This window comes from Muscardinus avellanarius (assembly GCF_963383645.1).
Source record: "Muscardinus avellanarius genome assembly, chromosome: 5".
Taxonomy (NCBI): Eukaryota; Metazoa; Chordata; class Mammalia; order Rodentia; family Gliridae; genus Muscardinus; species Muscardinus avellanarius.
The window spans coordinates 63,576,797-63,603,513 of record NC_137790.1 but is presented as its reverse complement, the minus strand read 5'-3'; the positions used below and the strand labels follow the sequence as shown (position 1 = coordinate 63,603,513).

At 37.2% G+C, this 26,717-nt stretch overlaps 1 protein-coding gene across 1 annotated transcript in view; it reads right to left on the bottom strand.

Moving 5' to 3' along the window:
• ATP6V1A (ATPase H+ transporting V1 subunit A) overlaps positions 1–26,172 on the bottom strand; it is a gene marked incomplete at both ends in the record, with an annotated part of 32,127 nt that extends 5,955 nt beyond the window's left edge. Inside the window, 11 exons of the mRNA XM_080695722.1 lie at positions 4,208–4,411; positions 5,849–5,912; positions 6,628–6,742; positions 6,837–6,959; positions 10,593–10,701; positions 11,360–11,522; positions 16,916–17,067; positions 20,206–20,343; positions 20,583–20,797; positions 23,061–23,189; positions 26,091–26,172. Coding sequence (XP_080551848.1) covers positions 4,208–4,411; positions 5,849–5,912; positions 6,628–6,742; positions 6,837–6,959; positions 10,593–10,701; positions 11,360–11,522; positions 16,916–17,067; positions 20,206–20,343; positions 20,583–20,797; positions 23,061–23,189; positions 26,091–26,172 — 1,494 coding nt within the window. The remainder of the gene's footprint in view (positions 1–4,207; positions 4,412–5,848; positions 5,913–6,627; positions 6,743–6,836; positions 6,960–10,592; positions 10,702–11,359; positions 11,523–16,915; positions 17,068–20,205; positions 20,344–20,582; positions 20,798–23,060; positions 23,190–26,090) is intronic.
• Positions 26,173–26,717: the final 545 nt, after the last annotated feature.

Here is a 26,717-nt window from a genome sequence, read left to right as displayed (position 1 = left end):
CCAGTAAGCCATTGAGTTAACTACATATTATATTACTTATGTGTACTAAGCTCCTCAGGTAGGAGTTAAGCCTGCCATTTCTATATTTTCTTTTCTTCCTACTTTCTCCCTTCTTCTTTCTCCTTCCTTCCTTCCTTCCTTCCTTCCTTCCTTCCTTCCTTCCTTCCTTCCTTCCTTCCGTGGTATTAGGGGTGGAACCCAGGGGCTTTCCTACCTCCGGGCTATACTCCCAGACCTATTTTATACTTTATTTGGAAAGAGGGTCTCACTAAGTTGCTGAGAGCCTCACTAAGTAGCTGAGGCTGGCTTCGAACCTGTGCAATCCTGTCTCAGCCTCCCAAGCGCTAGTATTACAAGCATGCACCACCACTCCTGGCAATTCTTTCTTTAAAAAAAAAAACAAAACACCCTTCTCTCTCTATTCTCTTCTTCAACCACAGGTAAATATTAAGATGTGTTATGTGTGTTTCCTTGTATATATTTACATTTACATAACAATGTGTTTCATCATGTACGTAATTCCCACTTGAGGTCTCTGGCACTTTGGCTTCAAAAGCCATCCATGCTGGTGTGCGTTTGCTCTTTCTGGCTCCTGTACAATTCATTCTATGTGCTGTGCATTCTCTCTACTTTAGCTTCTTTTTTGCCCAGGAGAAGGCACCCAGATTTCCTCTAATTCCCCACCATCAAAAGTGTCCACTTAATGACTCATTTGAGAATTTCTGTGGAGAAAAATATCCAGAGACAGAATTGCTAGGCCCTAGGGTATGCAAGCACGTTCTGTCAGACTGTAGCACCAGATGATACGCCCACCAGGAGTACACCAGCTCCTCCATCCCACAATACTTGGCATCACTCAACTTTCCAGTTTTTGCTATTCTAACCAAATAGCGTGATATGTCATGGTTGTTTGAACATTTTCTCACAGGCCTATCATCTTTTGGGTTTCTTCTTCTATAATATGTCTGTTCTTTCCTTTGGCAGATTTCTGTTGGGGCACATATCTTCTTATTAAAGTAGATCTCTGTAAGCCAGGTGCAGTGGCACATGCCTGTAGTCCAGGTCACAGGTTTGAGGCTAGGTTCAGCAATTTAGCAAGATCCTGGGCAACTTAGACCCTGTTTCAAAATAATATAAAGGTCTAGGGGTATGCTTAGATGTAGAATGCTCTGGGTTCAATCTCTAGTACCCTCCCCCCTCATAAAAAAAAAACCCTTTATACATTTTAGATAGCTGTCTACCAGTTTTAGTTGTTGCCAACTTCCTTTCCCAATGTGTCATCAGCTTGTTCGTGGGTAGGACTTTGTTGAACGAAAACCCGTGAAGATAACACTTGGTGTTGTTTTCTTTTCAATGTTGTGTTTAAGTGGGTTTATTTAAAAAGTCCTTTTCTAATCCTAGCTCAAAAGGACCCCCCCCAGCAACCCCACCCCCACCCCCGGCACTGGGGACTAAAACCAGGAACATTCTATCTCCAAAAGCAAACCCTAGCCCCTTTTTAAAAATTTGAGCTGGGTGTGATGGTGCACACTTGTAATCCTAGTACTTGTAACTAGAGGATAACTTCAGTAGTTCAGAGAGGCTCTCAGACCCTGTTTCCAAGTAAGAAATAAAATTGGTCTGGGGACAGAGCTTTGAGGTAGAATGCCTCTGGGTTCAATTCCTAGTAACACACACACACACACACACACACACACACACACACACACAAATTAATTGGAAACAGGGTTTCACTAATTTGCTGAGAATCTTGCTAAGTTGCTAAAGCTGACTTTGAACCTGTGATCCTCCTGTCTCAGGCTGCCATGTACTGGGATTATAGGCATTTGCCACTGTGCTTGGCTCAAAAATATATTTTTTTAATATTAAGTCTCCCCCCTCATACTTAAATTGCTAATCTACTGGTGTCTATCTTTGTATGTAGAATTTGGTAGCAATTTAGTTTTATATATTCTTCAGATAGCTTTTCTTTGCTGAAAAGAGGCATTGTACCTCTGAGCTACATTCATATATATATATATATATATATATATATATATATATATATATATATACACACACACACACACACATACACAAATATATATATAATTTTTTTTTGAGAAAAGGTCTCACTAAAGTTGCAGAGGGCTTCACTAAGTTGATAAGGCTGACCCCAAACCTGCAATCATCCTGTCTCAGCCTCCCAATTACTGGAATTACCAGCATACACCACCATGCCTGGCTTGGTATTAGTTTATAATTGGTATTATTAGTATAGAGACATTCTCTTGATTTATGTTTATCTTAAATCAGGGTCACCAAACTTTTATTATTTCTGTTTCACTGATGTTATTATTCTAGTTACGTGAACACATTATCTACAAACAGAGACACTTTAATCTCTTCCTTTACAACCTTTCTCACATCATTGTTGAAGACCTCTGTATTAAAATAAACACAGTGATAATATGCATTCTTGTCTTAATTCTATTATTTATTGTGGTATTGGGGGAACCCAGAAGCATTCTACTTCTGAGCTACACCCCCAGCCCTATTTTTTATTCTTTATTTTTAGACAGAATCTCACCAAGTTGCAAAGGACCTCACTAAGTAGCTGAGGCTGTCTGCAAACCCAGATCCTCCTGTCTCAGCCTCCCAAATTGGTATTACAAGCATGCACCACTACGCCTGGCTTAATTCTGTTTTTAAAAGAAATGCACCTCCCTCTAATATGCCCAAACTAGGGAACGTAGAGGATACCAGTGGTACTCCAGGTAATGGAGGGGAAATACCAGCAAAGCTTGAATGGAAAGATAGGGGAGGAGGAAGACTGAACTTGATTAATGAGGGTCTATATCCGAATATGTGTAAAATTATGAATATGGCATGGTTACCCTGGACAATCATTGGTGGGAGAGGGGGAAGGGAAAACAGGGGCGGCGGGGGGGAGAGGGCACCAAATATAATTTAAATGTATACCACTAATGTTCAATAAAGAAAAAACTAAATAAAAAATAAATAAAAATAAAATAAAATAAATGCACCTGAAATTTCTCCATTCCCCATCAAGTAAAATGTTTTATCAGGTTTTAATGTGTTATTTTCTTTTATTTACTTTTTAAAGACAAGGTCTTATTATATTGCCCAGAGTGGCCTGAAGCTCTGGGTTCAAGTGATCCTCTGTCCTTAGCCGTCTCAGTTGCTGGGGCTTCAGGCACATGCTGCCACATATGGCTTAGTACATTACTTTTAACAAACCAAGGAAATACCTTTATTTGTTAAGAGGTTTCTAAATATCATAAATAAATAGCAAACTTCAAATACTTTTTTCATATTGAATGAGATATCCTTTTCCATGACATTAAGTATGTGAACTATAATAACAGATTACCTGTGTTAAATCATATTTGTATTCCTTAGATAAACTTTACTTGCTCATAATATATTATTCTAATTTTTAATAACTTATTGGGTATGGTAAGTATTTAACAATACTTTATACCTATAATAAGCAAAATGAACCTATAATTATTTTTATATTGCTTTTATCTGGTTTTATGAGTTTTATGTGTTGCCTCTCTCAGTACTCTAGAATAATGAATATCCAATACATGCTATATGTGGTATCTTTCTAATATTATCTTTTGTTGGAAAAAAGTTGGGAAGTGACTTTATAAGACATAATAAAAAGAACATAATCAGAGAACTCTGAGTCCCGACCAGTTCTGCATAATGAGAAGTCATTCAATTCTGCAACTTAATTTGGTTACATTTAATTATACCTTCTTCGTTTAAAACATCAAGACACAAGAATATAAGTCACTTGTTTAATGTCATATAACTAATTATTGGAGGAACTAGAATCCAATCCTTCTGATTCTTAGCCTAGTACTTCTACAAAAATATCGAATGTTAACAGACTCTAATTCTACCATTTCTAATTTGGTTGGTGATAGGTGCATTTCATTTCAAGGACTAAAAGAAAATTCCATATTTCTTTCTCATCTAAAATAAAACACAGTTCAGGCTAAGTGGCATAAAGAATATAAACTTTCATGCTATTAGTTTATAAATTTTTGATATTTATTAAAAAATTTAAATCAAATTTAAGCTTAATATTTACTCATTCTGCTAGGCAAGAATATGCATATCCAAGGTTTTAGCTGTCCTTTTAACACCCCACTATAACTCACAAATGTATCCTGCATGGCATTTAACAACTTACCTTTCCCACAAGCTGTACAATTTCTGCCAGGTCTTCCTCTTCCTGCAGAATTTCCTTAGCTTTGGTCCTCAGAGGAACAAACTCTGTGAAGTGTTTGTCATAGTACTCGTCCAAGGCACGCATGTACTTGCTGTAACTGATGAGCCAGTTGACAGAGGGGAAATGCTTACGTTGAGCTAGTTTCTTGTCTAAGCCCCAGAATACCTAATTTAGAAATAAAAAACAACAAAAAGATAACATTGATTTTCTTTACTTTTCAGAACATACCAAGTGTTACTGAAATAGAATAATCTTGTAGAAAATGTTAATTCAAATTGTATTTCTCTCATTTTGGGGGTGAATAATACCTACAAATCAAATTCAAATTTTATCTGAATTTCTTTACTAGTGTGGACTGTGACAAAAAAAATACTTTTTTGAAGATTAATATGGTACCATATTAACAGATTCCAGAAAAGGCTTTCTGAAACAGATTCTTTCCTCGATTACAAACCTCTAAATGTTCTCATTAAATTATGTTTGCTATCATCAAGGGCCAAGGCAGAAATATTTGACTTTTTTTTTTTTTGTACTGGGAATTGAACCCAGGGATATTCTACATCTGGGCTATGCCCTTTGTTATTTTGAAAAGGTCTTGCTAAGTTGCCGAGTCTGGCTTCAAATCGGTTATCTTTGTGTCTCATGTTCCTATGTACTGTGATTACAGACAAGGGGTATCACTCCCAGCTGACGTTTTTCAGAGGCCAAATATTCAGTTATTTTATGCATTCCTAACTTTGTTCCACCCTCCCCTACAATTAACTACTCAAAGTTTTAGCAAATGTTAAAGCCTTTGAGAGTTGGTATCTTCTGCCATTTCACCTAACACTGGCAGAAGCATAGGTAAATATTCTGGTTCTTCCACATGAAATATATATATATATTATATATTACGATTCATTCATTTATAGAAACTATTTTTTCTTTTTACTATAGTTCTGATGCACACATGTCTTTTACTTAGGTTTCTTTTAGTAGCCAAACTTCCTTGTCATAAGGAAGCAACTTCCTGGGCATAAAGTACATGTTCCAGTTTTGCTTTCATCGGTGTGTAGTTAAACAAATGGTGGAATGTATGTGATACTTTTGAGCCCAAAGTTCAAGACATGGATGTGCATTCTCCACGGTTTATTCTTGTGCCAGCCAGGTGATTATTAGGTTAAATAATGGCTGACCACAAGATGGATACCAAACATGACTGAATGAAAGAGAGTCATTTTCTGATAGGATCTTCTGCCTTGGACCTTACTAAAGAAAGAAATGAATTTTTATCAGTATAAAGTTTGCTTTTTCCTATAAAGTTTCCCATACCTAGGGTCACTCCAATTTAAATGAAAGGATAACTTGAACACTAATAAAACTTTGCTACCTGCATGTATTTTCCCCTATATATTAAGTTTATTATAAACCCTGCCTAAAGACCTACGAAAAAACACATTACTAAAGGCTCTCAGTGTTAAGGATATTGTGAAAACATACTTTGTCATTGCCTACTCTTTAGTTACAAAATTAAATACTTCATGGTGACTTGGATAGTATTAGAATAGCTAGAGGGGGCAGAAGAGAGAGGCTTAGAGTTGACTACACTTGGGAAAGACGTACTTGAACAATACCAAGAGTGGCAGATGTCACCGGATCAGAAAAATCACCACCAGGTGGAGAGACTCTGAAAAAAAAAAAAAAAACAAAAAAAAAAACCAAAAAAAAAAAACAACATTGTTATTAGATATGCTTAACATTTGAAAGTCAATTTTATTTTAACATAAATAATTTTTCATTTATTCATTTATTTTTGGTGCTGGGAATTAAGTCCAGGGCCTTTTGCATGCTAACTACATGCTTTATTACTGAGTTATACCCATAGCCCTAATTTTTTTATATAAAGAACTTTAGAAATAAATGAAATAAAATCTGGAAAGAAAAACTTTACCTAAAAGTCTTAAACATAAGCTAGTACTAAGTTGTAAATAAGAATAACATTTATTGAATACTTTCCAGTATAAGAAATGACACAATCTTCTATTTTAATAAGTTTCATTATTCTAATCACATAAATGCAGCAGAAAGAACACAAATGCACTGTGAACTAAGTATGGCCTTATGAAGTAATTGTGAATGTTGTTTTTGTCATGATACTATCTCAACATGTCTATAATTTTCTAAATTATTCCTAAAATAGTATGACTTGAACATAATAAATTAGTGAAGCCACACCTATAGAACCTGAACACGCAGAGATGGCCTGTTTATTTTCAAAGAGATTCTCTGAAGCTCTGTGGGAGACACTGGAGTACAGCCCTGCTTCCAGAGGAAGTTAAATATCCTCCCCTTTAAACTCAATGACTTTTTTCTTTTGAAAAGTAAACAGATTGGGTGCTTACGCTCCGACAATGCTGACACTCCCTTCTCTTTCAGGATTTCCAAGACATTTCACTCTGCCAGCTCGCTCGTAGAAAGAGGCCAGACGGGCACCAAGATATGCAGGATATCCACTATCTAAAATACAAAAAGAAAAATATTTTAAATGGTTCAAAACCAGCCCCCCAATTTATATCATTATGCCAACCTGATAAACAATATTAAGACTTACCTGCAGGCATTTCAGCTAAGCGACCAGAGATTTCTCTAAGGGCCTCAGCCCATCTAGAAGTAGAGTCAGCCATCATACTGACGTGGTAGCCCATGTCACGGAAATATTCTGATAATGTAATGCCTAAATTGGGAAGAGTATTACAAGTTTACAGTATTAGAATATAAAATTTTGACCTTTTTACCCTTAAGAAAACTTTAAAGCATTAACTACATGAGGTAGACTGCTGGCTGTTCCTCCAAAATGTGTTCTTTCTCTTTGACTGAGCACAAACCTGTAGTGTATTTCTTAGCATCTCCATATTGACATATGGTCACGCAACTGACTCTTGCTAATGGAATGTGAGTAAAAAATGATGTGTTCCATGGCCAGACAAGTCAAAAATTCTCCCATATTCTTTCTTCCTTCCTGCCTACTGAAATGGTGAGAACTCCCAGAAGTCCTGGAAGCCATATGTTAAAAATGGAAGAGCTCTTTTTACCTTGGGCCCTAACCATTTTATAAAGTGCCCCTGAAATAATTTTCTATTATATATGAGCAATTACATGTTTAGAATTATTTGATATAATTAGCCTATTCTGGCATACAACACATTTCAAAAAACAGAAAGAAACACTTTCCCTTCTATTTCTTGTAGAAGTAATTAAGTCTGAAATTAATTTCCAAATGTAGTTTGTTTATACTGGAGATCACACACATGTTTACATAAAAACTCAACTAATTAGCTTATTTAGTTACTTTTCAAAAGTAACACAACAAATTTCACCATGAAGGTTACCATGGAGAATTATTGCTACCCTGGACCAGTGATAGCCAGCCCCTCGCACTTCCTATAAAGATGAGTAATAGTAGTAATGAATATCATGTAGGATATCTAAACAAAGATAAAACAAAAATAAGGTAGAAGAGAAAATAATGACAGCAAAAGAACTTGCCAAGAAACAAAGGAAACTGACCACAATTAACTTAAAAAACCAAAAACTTTAATTATGCATCCTATTATAAAATGAAATCTCAAAGATTATTGAGCAAGATAAGATGTTTAATGAGAGAGAAGAACTTAACAAAGAACTGGAAGAAAAATAACACGAAGCCAGGTGTGGTGGTGCACAGCTGTTGGGAGGCTGAGACAGGAGGATCAAGGGTTTAAGGACATCCTCGGCAAGTAAGGAGACTTTCAGCAACCCCTGGTTCTAAACAAAAAACAAAGGGCCGGGGGTGGTGCAGGTTGGAGGCAGAATGCCTATGAGTTCAATCTCTAGTACCACGCACACACACACACACACACACACACACACACACACACAGAAAAAGTATTAGAAAACTAAATGTTTCATCTGAAGCAACACATATAATTAGCACCATTTATCCTGTATATAGGCAAAAGGTTAAATAAGGGATTGGAGAAAGAATATTACTTAAGATTAAGGAGATCTAGTATGTCTCTCTGGTGTTTTAGAAAGATAGTCATAATGAAAGAGAAAATGTTTCAGATACAATTCTAAAGTCTTCCAAAATAAAATATTTTGAAATTTTTCCAAAATAAATATTTTGAAAAATTCCAAAATAAAATAGATTGAAAAGTTATACCATATTTCAGGAAAAAGTTAATCAAAACTATCAATACTGTAACAAACATATACTAATAAAGTTATAAGACTTCAAGAGAAAAATTTTAAGCAAAGAGAAAAATCACTCTAACAGGAGAAAGAAGGTAAGTCTCAAATCTTTCCCCAACATTTAATGCTAGAGTAAGAGTTTTGAAGGAAAGAAATATTGATCCAAGAATTTTATTTCTATATTTAGCGGTAGTAGGGACTGACCCTGGGGCATTCTACCTCCAACCTACATCTCCAGTTCTATTTTATTCTTTTTATTTTAAAATAGGGTCTCTCTACATTGTGGAGGGCTTTACTAAGTAGCTGAGGCTGACTTCAAACCTATGATCCTCCTGTCTTAGTCTCCGAAGTACTGGGATGAGAAGCATGTGCCACCATGCCCAGGTGATTCAAGAATTTTACACATAGCTGAACTACTGTTGAAGTTTGAATTGACATTATTGCCATTTCATAAATGAAATCCATTATTTCAAGAAAAAAGAAATATCACTACTATAGTTGACCATAAAGTCTATGAAAGTTCACATAAATAAATGTTTCACCTGTTTTATCTTTCTCCCAATAAGTGAAATCTACCATCATAAGAAATAACTGATCTAAGAATTTTCTACTCAAACTACTACTAAAGTATAAAGGCAACAGGAAAAGAAAAAAAATCTTATGAAGAAATAAAATTCAAGGAACATAATTTCCATAAACCTTTCTTGAAAAAACTTCCAGAAGGCAAATTTTAGCCAAACAAGGAATAAATGAAACTAAAACCAGAGGGTTGTCAGTGAGAATTAACTCCATTTTACTGTAGATCCAAAGCTAAATTAAATATCGGATATATTTTTCAAGAAAAATATAAATTTAGTAAGTTCTGAAAATATAGAAGTAAAAGTACTATATGCTGGGATAAAAGTAGAAAAAGAGATGGAAGGTAATGTATTAAAACATCAGTTTTCCTATCGTTTATATCCCTAGTCAAAAATACCATAATTCAGAGGCGGGTGTGGTGGCACACACTTGTAATCCCAGCATTCAAGAGGCTGAGACCAGAGGATCGCAGTCTGCGGACAGCCTCAGCTACTTAGTGAGGCCCTCCACAACTTAGTGAGACCCTGTTTCAAAATAAAGAATAAAAAATAGGGCAGGCCGGGCATGGTGGCACACGCTTGTAATCCCCGCGCTTGGGAGGCAGAGACAGGAGGATCGTGCAGGTTTGAAGCCAGCCGCACTGGCTTAAGAGACCCTGTTTCCAAATTTAAAAAAATATAAAATAGGTCTGGGAGTGTAGCCTGGAGGTAGAAGGGTTTCCAGGAACCCCAATACCACCAAAAAAAAAAAAAAAAAAAAAAGGGCAGGGGGTATAGCTTGGAGGTCAAATGTCCCTGGGTTCCATTCCCATACCTGCAAAAAAAAACCCAAAAAACAAAAAACAACAACAACAACAAAAAAAACCCACCATAATTCAAAGCTAAAATTCAAGTTGTAGTGTATTTAAAGACAGACCAATTGTAAAATTTATAATGATAAAAATGTAGAAGATAAACCCAGGTGTGGTGGCGCATGCTTGTAATCCCAGTAACTTGGGAGGCTAAGACAGGAGGAGGATCGCAGGTTTTTAGTGAAGCCCTCTGCAACTTAGTGAGACCTTGTTTCAAAATAAGAAATAAAAAATAGGGCTAGGGGTGTAGCTCAGAGGTAGAATGCTCCTTTTTCCATCCCAAGTACTACAAAAAGAAAAAAAAAAGTAGAAGATATTTTATGATCATTAAGAAGATTGGACATCTCTAAAAATGACTTAATATTCATTTATTCTCAAGATATAATAAGGAAAAGATTTCTTAAAATCTTAAGAATGTGGTTGCATTACAGAATGAAAAAAAAAAGTTCTTTGGAAAAGTTTGGTGCTAGTTTTAAACTTAAGAACAGATATTAGCTGTGAGCTGTGACACACGCCTGTAATCCTAGTACTTGGGAAGCTGAGACAGAAGGATCACAGCTTTGAGGGCAGCCTCAGCAACTTAGCAAGAGCCTATCTCAAAAACAAAAAGTTGGGAGGGGCTGGTAGTATTGCTTGAGGTAGGATGTCCTTGAGTTCAATCCCTAGTACCAAAAAAAAGGTATTAATTGCTTTTATTTCATAACTCACCAGTATAAATAGAGGCTTCTCTAGCAGCAACAGGCATATTGGAGGTGTTGGCTACCAAAGCTGTTCTCTTCATGATTGATTCTACCTTACCATCGACTTCCATAGTTAGCTGGAGGTTAAAAAAAAAAAAAAAAGAAAAAAAGTTCACAGGTCATCTTCCAGTTTCTAAATGTAACATTTTGGCCCCCCACCACTCTTTTTTACAACCTGTTCATATTTAATCCTTCTAATTAGTATTCCCAAAGTAATAATCTCAATCACTCCAACCTCTCTTCCCTTCTTCAAAGTGTTATACTAAGAAGATATATACTATTTCTATTTCATAAATGAAATCCATTATTTTATAAAAAGGATTTTTTTTTAATGGTGGTACTGGGAATGGAACCCTGGAACCCTTTTACCTCCGGGCTACACTCCCTGACCTATTTTTTATATTTTATTTGGAAACAGGGTCTCTTAAGCCAGCAAGGCTGGCTTCGAACCTGCGTGATCCTCCTGTCTTTGCCTCCCAAGCCTGGGGATTACAAGCATGCGCCACCACAACCGGCATAAGAAGAAAATTTTACAGACCACAAAGAGAAAATTTCAAGTGTTTGACTTTGAAAAATTCAAATTCCTTTCCTTAATTGTATAAATTAATCATAAACATTATTTATAAGTTTCTTAAAAACATCTCTCCAGACCCAATACAAAGCTTTATTAATTGCCAATGAAAGTTGATACATGATTTTCTCTAGAATTTTATTAGAATTTTTTCATATACAGACCTCTGGGAAGTCCCGGAGAACTTCAGACATCTCATTCCCTCGTTCACCACATCCTACATAGATGATCACATCACTGTTGGAATACTTAGATAGAGACTGCGATATCACCGTCTTCCCACAGCCAAAAGCTCCAGGGATAGCAGTAGTTCCTCCCTGTACACACCTAAGGAAAGAAAATCAAATGTAGATTACTCCACTAACTAACAAATACTATTAAATAAAGTAAGTAAAGTGAAGCAAAAATACAAAGAAAACGCTTTGTAATATTTTCATCTATACATACATATACAAGAACTAGAGATGGGGATAGATGCTCTATTTTATGCCTATAATACTATTTTAAAATCATTATTTCTCTATCGTCTTCATAGTTGAAAGTGAAAGTATATTCCTAAAGGCACCCAGAAGAGGAATATGAAAATAATAAGATAAATATTTCTAGTGATGTTCTGAATGCTTATATAAATTAGTTCATGGATTACAAAATTATGAGATATACACACAATGAAATTCTACTCAGCAATAAAGAACAAAATCATGCCATTTGTACAAAAATGGATGGACCTAAAAAATGTTGTTAAGTGAGATTAGCCAGTCACAGAAAGTAAAGTATTGCTATGTTTTCTCTCAGAGGCAGAAGCTAAGAAGTAACCAGGATACAAGAAGGACTTTAGATAATGGAGAGAATCTCCAGTGGAGCCAGGGAGGTGGGCCAGGAAAAGGGAGGGGGGATCAGTGAAGGAACACTGCCAGGGACATTATGTACATTAGTGAGAATGTCAATGCCAAGCTCAGTACTCTGTAGGGGGAAAGAAGAGATGGGAGGGGGAGCCCACCAAGTTCTGTGTGTATGTATCTCAGTATCACTATGAACTACAATATGTGAGACTAAAACTAAAGTATAAACAATTTTTAAAACTTATCTCCAGAGGCAAAAAATAAAACCTAGGAAATTCATGTCTTGGTATAAAGTTTACCAAACAGAATTTTGTTGAGGTGTTGTCAATCCCCTTTTATCAATCCAGTATTTACTGCATGCTTTTTAGGTACTAAAACTTGTGCTTGTGATACTGGAAGATAACCACCAATAATATAGCAATATTTCTGCAATCACAAAGGTCTGATTCCAGTGGGATAAACCGGTAAAGCAACTGGTGATTATGATACCAATTAGCTGCCACTTTCAGCCTTTCCCTAAAAAGTGGCAGCTGAGAGAGAAACTCTTCAGGAAATAAAGAAATTAGAAGCCGGGCGTGGTTGCGCACGCTTGTAATCCCAGCATTCGGGAGGCTGAGACCTGGAGGATCCTGGTTCGCTGACAGCCTCAGCTACTTAGTGAGGCCCTCTGCAACTCAGTGAGACCTGGTTTCAAAATAAAGAATAAAAAACAGGGCCGGAGGTGTAGCTCGGAGGTCGAATGCCCCTGGGTTCCCTCCCAGACGCGCCAAAAAAAAAAAAAAAAAAAAAAAATAGATGTCACTGTCACTCTGTGTGTGGGTGGGGGGTCTGGGGAGGAGAATGGGATTTAATGCTAAGGGGAATGTCTCTGTAATACCATGCTTTGTCATAAAATTGGCATCCTTAATCATAATAACAGATTTTTTAAAATATAAAACTAAAACACATTCATTTTTTTCCTCCAAACTTTTCATTCTACTTGATAGATTGAGAAGACATGTCCCACTTCTCTGCATACTTCTGTCAAAAATAATTTTAATCTGGGTTGGGGATGGGACTGGGTATGGCACATTTTGTAAATTCTATATCACAGAGAACTGAAGGAGTGGTACAGAAAGGGCAAAGTCTACAGTGTATTGGAGTGGGGTTAGGAAATTCTTCTTAAAAGTATGTAAGACATGAAAGAAAATAGAGATTAGCCAGATAAAGGGAAATAACAATCCAATCAGAGGGAATAACAGACCCAAAGGTCCAGTAGCAAGACAAACCATGAGTTAAAATTCTTTTCAACATGCTTGGAAGATGACCTTGAAGGTCGTAATTTGGCAGCCAAGTGGCTGAGTCAGTGTTGAGAAGTAAGCAAGCCCCATCACAGGTAGATTTGTAAGAAGTTAATGATTGTGTATTTACGAGAAATGACGAACACCTTATGAGTGTCAAGTAAAACACTGCAGGATCAGATATGTGTTTTTAGATGAACCACTATGAAGTATGGACAACCACCTAGAAAGAAAGCAAAACTGAAGACTGGACATCTGATTAAATGTGGTTGTTGCAGAAGTTAGGGTGAGAGTTTTAATTATAGCAACAGAGAAGGAATTAAAGATATAGATAAGCCAGGGTGGTGACAATGCTTACAGGAAGATCACAGGTTCATGGCCAGCCTCAGGAATTTGGTGAGGACAGGTGTGGTGGTGCAAGCTTGTAATCCCAGCATTTGGGAGGCCGAGACCGGAGGATCAGTTTGCAGACAGCCTCAGCTACTTAGTGAGGCCCTCTGCCATTCAGTGAGACCGTTTCAAAATAAAGAATAAAAAATTGGGCAGGGGTTGTAGCTCGGAGGTACAATGCCCCTGGGTTCCATCCCCAGACCCTCCAAGAAAAAAAAAAAAAAAAAAAAAGGAACTTGGTGAGGTTCTCCACAACTTAGTGAGATCTTGTTTCGAAATTAATAATAGGGCCGGAGGTGTAGCTCAGAGGCAGAGTATCCCTGGGTTCAATCCCCAGTACCAAAAAAATATACAGATAAAAACATTTAAGCTGGGCACGGTGGCAGATGCCTATAATCCCGGTACTTGGCAGACTGAGACAAGAAAATCACAGGTTTAAGGCCAGCCTCAGCAAGTTGGCAAGACTTTCAGCAACCAACGGAGACCCTGTTTCAAAATAAAATAGAGCTGGTGGTGTAGCTCAGAAGTAGAATGCCCTTAGCTCAATCCCCAGTGACTCTTCCTCCTACACACAGTTTAGAAAGCAGAGTAGGAGCCCTGTTAAACAGCTAGCTATGGGAGGGTAAGATCCCTTGTCCTTGAAAAGTCACAAATTTTAGATTAGCATCCACTGATGGATGATAGTGACATTTGTGAAGAGGCAACAAAGAAAAGTTTTTAAAAAGAGAGTGGTAGCCGGGTGTGGCGGCGGATGCTTGTAATCCCTGCGCTTGGGAGGCTGAGACAGGATCGCACAGGTTCGAATCCAGCCTCAGCTACTTAGTGAGGCTCTCAGCAACTTGGTGAGACCCTGTTTCCAAATAAAATATAAAAATAGGTCTGGAAGTATAGCCTGGGGGTAGAAAGCCTCTGGGTTCCACTCCTAGTATCACCAAAAAAAGAAAAGGGAGTGGTGAGATTTTAGTTGTGAACATGCTGATTTTGAGGCACTTTTAGGACATTCAGAAGCAAATGAGGTCTAGGATACAGACATGCACGTAAGAGTCATGGACATAAAAAGTCAGGAGAGTAATAAAGTTAAAGAAGGGTGAAGCTGAAGATTCAAGGCAAGTGGAACAGGTTGAAACAGCTGCTGAGGAAAACACAAGAGAATTTTAACATTTCTGTGAAATGCAGAAGGACTGCTACACGGTAGTGAGGTTAGAAAACAATGTCCTGTGACGGCATGCAGAGAGCAAGATTTATTACACTACAGGCAAATATGTTTACAAGAATGATAGTCTATGGAGTCTAAGCTGATTAGCAGAAGAAGAGTCAATGGGTAGAGGTTTTTTTGGTGGTAGTGGGCATTGAACACTATGGCACTCTTGCTGGACTGGCTTCAAACCTGAGATCCTCCTATCTGAGCCTGCCAAATATTGGGGTTACTTCACTCCCAGTTAGAATAGTGCTCTTAATGAGAGAGTAATAGCAAGTACAATGCAGAGAACAGTTTTGAAAGGTCAGAGACTGCATTAAGAGTACATGGAAGGGGTGGGAATGTAGCTCAGTGGTAAAGTACCTGCTTAGCAGGGATAAAGCCTGGGTTCAATCCCAAGCAACACCAAAAATAGAAAAAAGATAAAAGAAAAAGAAAAAAAAGTGAAACTGCTGGTGGTCAAGTCAGTTCCTGTCTCATGGCTTCAGTATTTTCTGTGAATTAAATGAAGTCATTTGTTAAAAATAAAGCAGGATATGGTAAGTGTTAAGATTTTTAAAAAGAGAGAGGTTTTTAGGAAAAAGAAAATAGAAAATACTACATATTAAGAAAGATTGCTGGCAGCATACAGAGCCCAAATGATTTTAGAAACAATTAATATAAACAATACTTTGCTGGGCATGGTGGCACAAGATTGTAATCACAGTACATGGGAAGCTGAGACAGAAGGATTGTAGTTCAAGGACAGCCTCAGCTACTTAGTGAGGCCCCTTGCAACTCAGACCGTTTCAAAAGAAAAAAAAAAAAAAAGAAAAAATATAGGGCTGGGGGTGTTGCTCAGAGGTAGAATGCCCCTGGTGCTGCAAAAAACAAACAAACAAACAAAAAGAATAAAAAATAGGGCTGGGGGTGTAGCTCAGAGGTAGAATGCCCCTGGGTTCCATCTCCAGTACTGAAAACAAACAACAAACAAATAAACATGCAAACATTTAATAATTCTGGAATAATGTAAGAAAAATGACTGCATTATTTTGGCACAGATACTATTCTTGAAATTTTATATTTTTAATTTACTTTTTTGGTATTGGAGATTGAATCCAGACTACCTCTGAGCTACATGCCATACCCTATTTTATTCTTTTATTAAGTTACAAAGGGCCTCACAGGCTGCTGAGGCTGGCCGCCAACCTGCAATCCTCCTATCTCAGCCTCCCAGGTACTGGGATTTCAAGTGTGTGCTACCACACCTGACTATAAATTTATTGTTTTTAATTAATTAGTTAATTAATTAATTTTGGTGGTACTGGAAACCCTTCTACCTCTGGGATACACTCCCAGGCCCATTTTTATATTTTTATTTGGAAACAGGGTCTCTTAAGCCAGTGAGGCTGGCTTTGAACCTGCGTGATCCTCTTGTCTCCGACTCCCAAGCATGGGGACTATAAGCATGCACCACCATACCCGGCTAAATTTTATTTTTGAGAACATTTCAGAAATAATGCTTTCTAGCCAGTGTGGTGACGTACGCTTGTAATCCCAGCACTTGGGAGGCTGAGACAGGAGGATCGCACAGGTTCGAAGCCAGCCTCAGCTACTTAGTGAGGTTCTCAGCAACTTAGTGAGACCTTGTTTACAAATAAAGTATAAAATAGGTCTGGAAGTATAGCCCAGAGGTAGAAAAGCCCCTGGCTTTCACCCCAGTACCACACACACAAAAAAATTATAAATAAATAAAATAAAATAATAAGGATAAAAAATAGGGCTGAGGGTATAGCTTGGAGGTTGGAGGTAGAATGCCTCTGGGTTCAATGCCTAGTGCTACAAAAAAAAAAAAAAAAAAGGAAAGAATGTTTCTGTTTGCATCTGTAGAAAAGAAAACTCTTCAGTGGTTTGAATATAATAAGTATTGGCTTAATATTAAGCACACAAAATCTTTACCTATAAAGATAATGAAAAGAGAAGCATATATAATAACTATGAAGGAAAACTGTAGAACAGTCTCAAACTTACGGAAAAAGGGCATCGAGTACTCGCTGGCCAGTCAGCAAAGGATGATTGGCTGGCAGCTTCTCAGTGACAGGCCGAACTTGACGCACAGGCCATACTTGGACCATGCTGAACTTCTCCTTTACACCTTCAAATTCAAGCTCCAAGACAACATCCTATAAAAACACAGCAGTATTTTAAATGCAGTCAAATTTATGAATGTTTCCTTCTCCAATTTTTTTTTTTTTTTTTTTTTTTTTTTTTTTTGCGGTACCAGGATGGAACCCAGGAGCATTCTACCTCCGAAAGACACCCCCAGCCCTATTGTTTTATTCTATCTAATTTCAAAACAGGGTCTCACTCTATTGCGAAGGGCCTCGCTTAGTAGCTGAGGCTATCTGCAAACCGTGATCCTCTGGTCTCAGCCTCCTGAATGCTGGAATTACAAGCGTGTGCCACCATGCCTGGCTCCTCCTCCAAAATTTAAGTTACCCAAGATTCCTCCTAAGGATAGAAGGTAGCACACGATGAAGTGAAAAGGGAGATTTATACTTTTTATTGTAAATCTCTCTACATATAAATGTTATTTTATATATATATATATATATATATATATATATATATAGAGAGAGAGAGAGAGAGAGAGAGAGTGTTTTATTCAGGTGCACCATTTTTTATGATTAAAAAAATGTAGTAGTAGTTTTTTTTAGAAAGGAGTATATTAAGCAAAAGAGAAATAGTTGAATAAGAAAGTCTTAAAAGATAAACAACCAGATATTCCTGAGACTAGGGAAGAGTTTTATATTGATTTTCCAATCTCTAATTTGCCTACTTGATTATAATGATCTTTTAATGAAAATACCTATGTTACGAACTTTAAAATATTTAATAAAGTTAAATGTTTAAAAACATTTAAGTTAAATGTTTTTTAAGTGCTGGGTGTGGGAGCGCACCCTTGTAATCCCAGTACTTGCGAGGCTAAGACAGGAAGATCACAGGTTTGCAGCCAACTTTAACTACTTAGTGGGGACCTCCACAACTTCCTGACACCCTGTTTAACAATTAAAAATAAAATAGAGCTGGGGCTGTAGCTCAGAGGTAGAATGCCCCTGGTTTCAATCCCCAGTAAAACACACACACACACACAACTATAATTATAACTATCAATATAATTACCAATACCATGTTTATCTTTCTTATGATTATATTAGAATTGCTTATCATTAAATTTAAGTAGCTTATAATTTAAAGAGTTAAAATCATTTGTTCTGAATTATGTTCAAATATATATGCAAACATTCCTGTAATCCAAGCACTTGGAAGGCTGAGACAGGAGACAGGAAGATCACAGGTTCACAGCCAGCCTCAGTTACTTGGTGGGGCCCTCCACAACTTAGTGAGACCCTGTTTTAAAACATAAAATAAAATAGGGCTGGGAGTCTACCTCAGAAGTAGAGCAAAAAGGAAATAAGTAATATTGATTAATTTGTGAGCATTAAGATGGTTTCAACTATTCGCAAATAACTCCAGGGCCCTATACAAAACTGTAATTTTCTTCAGACGTGAACTTGATCTATCTGCTTTAGAGTGGATTCTCCATTTAAAAAGAGTGAGTATAAGCTAGTAAGTAAGGCTAGATGACTGACCAGAATTGCACTCTTAACTCTTATTCTCTGTATGTTATACAGCATAGACTTATTCTTGTGAAATGATTAAAAATTATCCTCATCACATTTTATTGGGAGAAAATTATATGGTATAATGATCTTAATAAAGTTATCTTTTACCTTATAAACACTATTACGGGTCTACTGTAATTGATAGTATGTAACTATAAATAAAATTAAAACACTAAGTTTTAAATGGTTCACCAAAAGTAAGAATTCACAGTTTTATAAAATTAATTATGTGAATATTAACTGACAATTAAAATAAATGTCTATTCATCCTATGCCTTGAGAATAAGGGGTTTAAATAAACATAGCATTAGTTAAGGTAGAAAAATATTATTATTATTATTATTATTAGTAGTAGTAGTAGTAGTAGTAGTAGTAGTAGTATTGTATGTGTGGTACTGGGCTTCCTGGAAACCCTGCTACCTCTGGGCTACACTCCCAGACCTATTTTTATACTTTCTTATTTGGAAACAGGGTCTCTTAAGCTAGCGCACCAGGCTGGCTTCGAACCTGTGCGATCCTGTCTCAGCCTCCCAAGCGCGGGGATTACAAGCGTGCACCACCACACCTGTCCCGAAAAATATTATACTTCTTTAAAAAGAAACATTGTAAGGCTGGGCGTGGTGGCCCACGTTTGTAATCCCCTCCTTGGGAGGCTGAGACAGGAGGATCGCACAGGCTCCAAGCCAGCCTCAGCTAGCTACTTAGTGCGGCTCTTGGCAACTTAATGAGACCCCGTTTCCAAATAAAATATAAAATATGTCTGGGAGTATAGCCCAGAGGTAGAAAGCCCCTGGGTTCCACCCCCAGTACCACCAAAAACAAAAACAAAAACAATCATTGTAGCCAGGTGTGGTAGCACACACCTGTAATCTCAGTACTTGGGAGGCTGAGACAGGATTGTAGATTTAAGCAATTTAGCAAGGCCCTCAGCAACTTAGTGAGACACTGTTAAAAAATAAAAAAAAATAGGGTTAGGGTGTAGTCTGTAGGTAGAATGCCCTCAGGTTCCACCCCCATTACCAAAAAAAAATAAAAAAGAAAAGCAAAGAAAAAGAAAAAAAGAAACCTGTGTTCTACCTTTTGTATTTCCAAATCCAAAGAAAACATCCTTAAAAAAGTGTAGGGCTGGGGATGTCAATCAGTGGTAAAGCACTTGATTAGCATGTGCAAGGTCTGCACACAAAAAGACATTATAGGCCGGGCATGGTGGCCTTTGTAATCCCCATGCCTGGGAGGCGGAGACAGGAGGATCGTGCAGCTTCAAAGCCAGCCACGCTGGCTTAAGAAACCCTGTCCCCAAATAAAAAAGTATAAAATAGGTCTGGGAGCCGGGCATGGTGGCACACGCTTGTAATCCCCGCGCTTGGGAGGTGGAGACAGGAGGATCTTCGCAGGTTCAAAGCCAGCTGTGCTGGCTTAAGAGACCCTGTTTCCAAAAATAAAATAGGTCTGGGAGTGCAGCCCGGAGGTAGAAGGGTTTCCAGGAACCCCAGTACCACCAAAACAAAAACAAAAACAAAAAACCAAAATCTATATATTAAATGTCAATTCCTTAACTATGCATGGCACTAAAATAGAAGCAACTATCATATATAAACAGCCCACTCTGTGAAATAAGGTTCAAATAATACTTACAGAGGTATCATAATTCCCAGGTGGGGCAATGTAAGTTACAGTTCCTCTGTTTTTCGGGGGTAACATGATTTTGTGTTTGATGAGAGAGTTTTCATTGACAATTCCATAAATATCTCCGCCAGTGATATGACTACCGACCTATAAAACAAATAGATGTACTGTTTAATGTTCAAATGAATGTCAAGTAGATCCACAACTACTGCTACAACTCAAACCATTTGCTTCACTTATCATATTCAATATAGTGCAATTAAGAAGAAATTAAACTATGTTTCTGTAGTCTACTTCTGTTTGGACTAAGAGTACAAAATAGTTCACTAAACATTCAATTCACATTTTTTCACCCACTTTAGAAAGTCTAGTTTACACAGACATACCCGTAAGTTTTTGCATGGTGTAAAGTCCCACTTAATATCTCTGCTAAGAGCAGACACATTTACTCCTCTGGGGATGTAGATACTTTGGGTCTGATTGCTGATATCTGACAAAGGTCTCTGAATACCATCAAAAATGGCTCCCATAATGCCAGGACCAAGCTCTACTGAGAGGGGTTTTCCAGTACGAAGTACAGGGTCTCCAACAGATACACCAGCTAGACAGTGGTTAAGGAAAATTCACTCTGAAAGCTTAAAAATACTATTAATAGAAATTATCATAGTTTAAAAGGGAAATGACATTTAAGCAGCTAACACAGAGTTTTCTAAACTTTTTCAGTTCATAGCTTTCTTATTGTTCCAGTAATACTTTCATAGTAACTGAGAACAAAAGATATACCTTACCAATTCCAATTATTATTTATACTCAACCAACTTAATAACTACACACACACACATCCTAAGTAGCAATAAAAGAATAAAGAACACTACACTTAAGTTGAAAGAAAAAATATAATTTCATCCCTAAGTAACCATAATATTTTATGAATAAATTGTCTATGTCTATATGGCTCTACATAACTTCCAAACCTTGCAATCAGATTGGAATCTTGTTCCACATTGATTTTCATATACTCGCCTTTTTTTTTTTTTTTTTTTTTGGTGGTACTGGGGTTCCTGGAAGCCCTTCTACCTCCGGGCTACACTCCCAGACCTATTTTATACTTTTTTATTTTTGGAAAGAGGGTCCCTTAAGCCAGCAGGGCTGGCTTCGAACCAGCACAATCTCCTGTCTCCATCTCCCAAGCACGGGGATTACAAGCGTGCACCACCACGCCCAGCCATATATTTGCTTTTTAGCTTAGGAACCAACAAAAACTCAGCTTAGCAAAGATGTGAATTCATTGACAAGAAAGTGATGCAGCAAAATAGTGACACTGTTTACTACCTCAAACTGCTAGTTCATATAGTCTCTGACAAAATGTCTGATATTCTTGTGTTAACATCAAACATTTAAAATAGTTGGGGCAACACATGAGTTTGTTGCAGCTACCCAGAGTGTTTTTGCAGTTAGAGAACCAGAGGGCTAAAATAGAAGCAAAAGCCTTTTATTAATTAATCATTTCAAACCTACCACTACAGAATAGCCATTTTTTAAAAATGGTAATAATACCCGGACAAAAAATTAAAATCTTAAGAACTAAGGAAGTAGCTCTGAAAGGAAAAGAATAAAACCTGTAAATAAGCACAGTGCCCATACCTTGTTCTCTATTATTGTTGATAATAGTAAAATTAATAAAACTTTTATTGAAAGCAATCTGGCAATATCAATTTTGTGTGTGTGTGTGTGTGGGGGGGTACTGGGGTTGGAACCCAGGGGCGTTCTACCTCCGAGCTATGCCCCCAGCCCTATTTTTAATTCTTTTTTTTCCTTTTGTTTTTGTTTTTTTTTTTTTGCAGGTCTGGGGATGGAACCCAGGGGCATTAGACCGCGGAGCTACACCCCCTGCACTGTTTTTTATTCTTTATTTTGAAACAAGGTCTCACTAAATTGTGGGGGGCCTCACTAAGTAGCTAAGGCTGTCTGTGAACCACAATCCTCCTGTCTCAGCTTACCAAGGACTGGGATTACAAGCATGTGCCACCATATCTGGCTATCAAAATTAAAAACTGATAAAACTTAACCTAAAAATACAATTGGCATGAATTCATATCATAGTTGCATTGTAGCACTGTTGATAGTGCTGGGTGTGGTGATGCATGCTTGTAATCCCTGCGCTTGGGAGGCGGAGACAGGAGGATCACGCAGGTTCGAAGCCAGCCTCACTGGCTTAAGAGACTCTGTTTCCAATATATATATATATATATATATATATATATATCTGGAAGTGTAGCCCAGAGGTAGAAGGGTTCCATCCCCAGTACCACCAAAAAAAAAAAAAAAAAAAAAGATTGATGAATAAATTATGGCAAACCTTTAAAACAGAATGTATGTTAGTTGTAAACAAAGGATGAGAGTTTCTATGAACAGCTCTAGAAAGATATCCAAGATATGAATTTTCATTTCTAATATCTGACTATGACTTTTTAGGGGGGCTTTGGGGATTGCTATAGCTAGGGATGGAACCCAGGGATATTCTACCTCTGAGCTACACCCCCAGCTCTATTTCACTTTGAAACAGGGTCTTGCTAAGTTGATGAGGCTGGCTTCAAACCTACACTCCTCCTGTCTCAGCCTCCCAAGTACTAGGATCCTAACCATGTACTCCTAACTTGGCCAGTTCATAATACTCATTTCTTAAAAGTACTCATTCTTAGTACCTTTTCCCCTTTGTTCAATATACTCCTGTATAAATCAGGTCTCTTCATGACATCCACATTTCATGATTCTAATATGACTTGCTGCTGCTTCTACCATTGGCTTAAATCCTGATATTCCGACATTTAGGAATTAGCATGAAATTGAACCAAAAAGGATACAAGTTTCTTCATACACCTGAATCGTAGCCATGTCCCCTTCCAATCGGATAATCTCTCCAACCAACTCGCTGTGGCCCACTCTCACCAGCTCGTACATGGCAGCACCCGCCATGTCACAGGCTGTAACCACTGAGGAGAACAAAAGGCTATTTTGATGACTTACGACTCTAAGGTTCTGGGAATAGTTACAAATAATGAAAACATCCAATTAATCCAATAATATGCCTTTGTTCTCTATACCTGAGAGAGATAAAACTCCCACTATTGAACATACTTATAATTTCATGTCAAGATGTATGTTTAGTACATGTCATAAAAAGGTCAACACAATAAATGTTAGGCTAAGTGCTAATTTATATAATATACACAAAAACTATTTTCAGGCATTTGAAGTTCTAGATGGTGGACTCTTTCCTGGTAGTATAAAGGTATATTTGATCAACCATGATATATATAATCAAGGGTTTGGAAATAGCAACAACAACAACAATAAAAAGCAACCCTTTAAAATTGGAATGAAAGCTTTAGAATGTCATACAACTATCAGTTTGCTGTGTTTTCACTATTTCCCTTGAGAGATACTTAAAAGTAATATTTTTGCTTTCTAATACTTTTTAAACCAGTGATTTTTTTTTTTTTTTTTTTTTTTGGTGGTACTGGGGTTCCTGGAAGCCCGTCTATCTCCGGACTACACTCCCAGACCTATTTTATTTTTGGAAACAGGGTCTCCTAAGCCAGCACGGCTGGCTTCGAACCTGCGCGATCCTCTTGTCTCTGCCTCCCAAGCGCGGGGATTACAAGTGTGCACTACCACGCCCGGCTAAACTAGTGATTTTAAAAATTCTCCTGGAAGACAGATGTTTTTAACAAATGATAGCTCTAAATAGAAACATACTTGCATCTAAAAATTTGTTTCTAGCTGGGCGTGGCCCACGCTTGTAATCCCCACACTTGGGAGGCTGAGACAGGAGGATTGCACAGGTTCGAAGTCAGCCTTAGCTACTTAGTGAGGCTCTCAGCAACTTAGTGAGACCCTGTTTCCAAGATTAGGTCTGGGAGTATAGCCCGGAGGTAGAAAGCCTCTGGGTTCCACCCCCAGTACCACAAAAATAAATAAATAAATAAATAAATAAAATATAAATAAATAAATTTGTTTCACAGATCATATGATGTTTATAACCGGCCGCCACTGCCACTGACTAAAGTCCCAATGAAGAACTCTTATTTCTTATAAATGAACTAAAATTTAGAACTATTATTTTGGACTATGTTTCCTCATTAAGCAAAAATCATCTTCAGAAAGGGAGAGAAAGTTACCATATTTTTAGAAATATTTAAGAATAAATCTATTCTTAATATTTAGCCTTCTGATACAATAGATAAGAACTACATAATGGGCATTATTAAACTGTTGTAAAAATAAATATTCATCTCATATTTACCCTTACAGCTACACTAAAATAATATAGCTAATAAAACCTAAATTTATTTCTCAAGCCAAAAACGATGTCATTTCTCTATTACAAAGTACTTAACAATTAAAACTTGGTTCCAGATTTTTTATTTCTTTTTTTTTCTTTCTTTTTCTTTTCTTTTCTTTTTTTTTTTTTTTTTTTTTTTTTTTTGGTACTGAAGATGGAGTCCTGGAGCATTCTACCTCCGAGCTACACCTCCAGCCCTATTTTTTTATTCTTTATTTTGATATAGGGTCTCATTGAGTTGCAAAGGGGCTCACTAAGTAGCTTAGGCTGTCTTTGAACTATAATCCTCCTGTCCCAGCCTCCCAAATACTGGGGTTACAAGTGTGCACCACCATGCCCAGTTTCTTTTTTTTTTTTTTTATGGTATTAGGGATTGAACCCGGGAACATTCTACCTTCGAGCTACACCCCCAGCCCTATTTTTTATTTCTTATTTTGAAACAGGGTCTCATTAAGTTGTGGAGGGCCTCACTAAGTAGCTGAGGCTGGCCACAAACCTGTGATCCTCCTGTCTCAGCCTCCCAAGTACTGGGATTACAAGCATGTGTGACCATGCCTGGTTCAGTTCACTATATTTCTACAGAACAGTTTTACCACCTACACTCTGGTGTTGTTCTTTTGCCTTTTCTCAAAAAGTTACTGTGTTTATCCTGTCTATTCTACAGGCCCTTAGGATCATCAAGAGAAAAACTATTTTACTGAATTGCAAAAAAATTATAAACAGCAAAATGTCATTACTTGGAAGTAAGCTCAAGTTCAAACATCGTTTTTGGGGAGAAAAGGAGGCACAGTGACTGATGGTCTCCATTTGCATATTTACATTAAAAAGTGCCATTATGTTGGGCATGGTGGCATACACTTGTCATCCCAACACTTGGGAGGCTGAGACAGGATGATCGCAGGTTCAAAACCAGCCTTGACAACTTAGCGAGACCCTCCTCAATTTACTGAGACCCTGTTTCCAAATAAGAAATAATAATAATAATAGTAAAAAAAAAATTGGGCTGGGGGTTTAACTCAGAGTTAAAATGTCTCTGGGTTCCATCCCCAATGCCTGCTATACACACACACACACACACACACACACACACACACACACACACACAGTCCCATTACTTCCACTGTGACTAAGGTTAAAAAAAAGGGCTGTAGCATGAGATTTATAAGAAAACAAGTATCTGGTTATGTAATACCTGAAATAATCATTCAGAGAATTTATAAAGAGCAAAAGCTGCTATCACTAATAAACTTTTTAGTTTTTTAACCTCACACTTAATAAGAAATTTAAGATAAACAGGTAAAACTGAACACTATATATTTCTCTAATATAAATATAAAAAAGATATCACAAAGTAGTACCTCATAACAACTTACAATATCAACAATAGGTGAGTTCTTAGGATGGAGATATTACTTCAGTCTTAGAGCCACTGTGAGATCTTTAATGGACACATATATATGTGAATAGAAACTTGTCACCTATCTAAATATCTTGAAAAGACACTAATCAAAATTAGACTCTACTCTTGAGACAATTTTACATTACTTACCAGGTCCTGAGACGCCATGCACATAACCAAATGTGCTTTCCTTATCTTCATCAAGTATTTTGGGCAGCTTGGAGAAATCCATGTTAATTTACCTATGTTAAAAAAAAATAAGTTCAAAACAAAAGAACTGGTATACGTGGCCAAATGTCATCTTCTATGTATTCTTGCGTACACCTTTTTGAAGCAAAATGCAACATAAAATTCTAAAAATGTACTTAAAAGTACCTCATTCCTGGATATTTTATGCTTGTATATTACAATAATCAAATTATATCCCCACATAAAGTATTCCATAAAACATACAAAGTAGTATAGTACAAAACATGAATTCTTTTCAATGACTTATCAAGCCCTACAATACCCTCTTCCCCCAGTTATCTGACCTTCTCTCCAACTACCCTTACGTTCCATGGACACGCTTTGCTGTATTTAAAAAGCAAACAAGCAAACAAACAGGCACATTCTGCCTCGGAGTCTCCATACAGGTTGTGCACTCTGCCTAAAGCGCTCTTCTTCCAAATATCTCCCCTAAACCTCTTTCAGACCTTTTTCACGAGGCTGCTCTGTCCATCTGTTTAAATTGTGACATACCTCCCTCCTTCAGTTTTTATGGTAGCACTTTTCAAA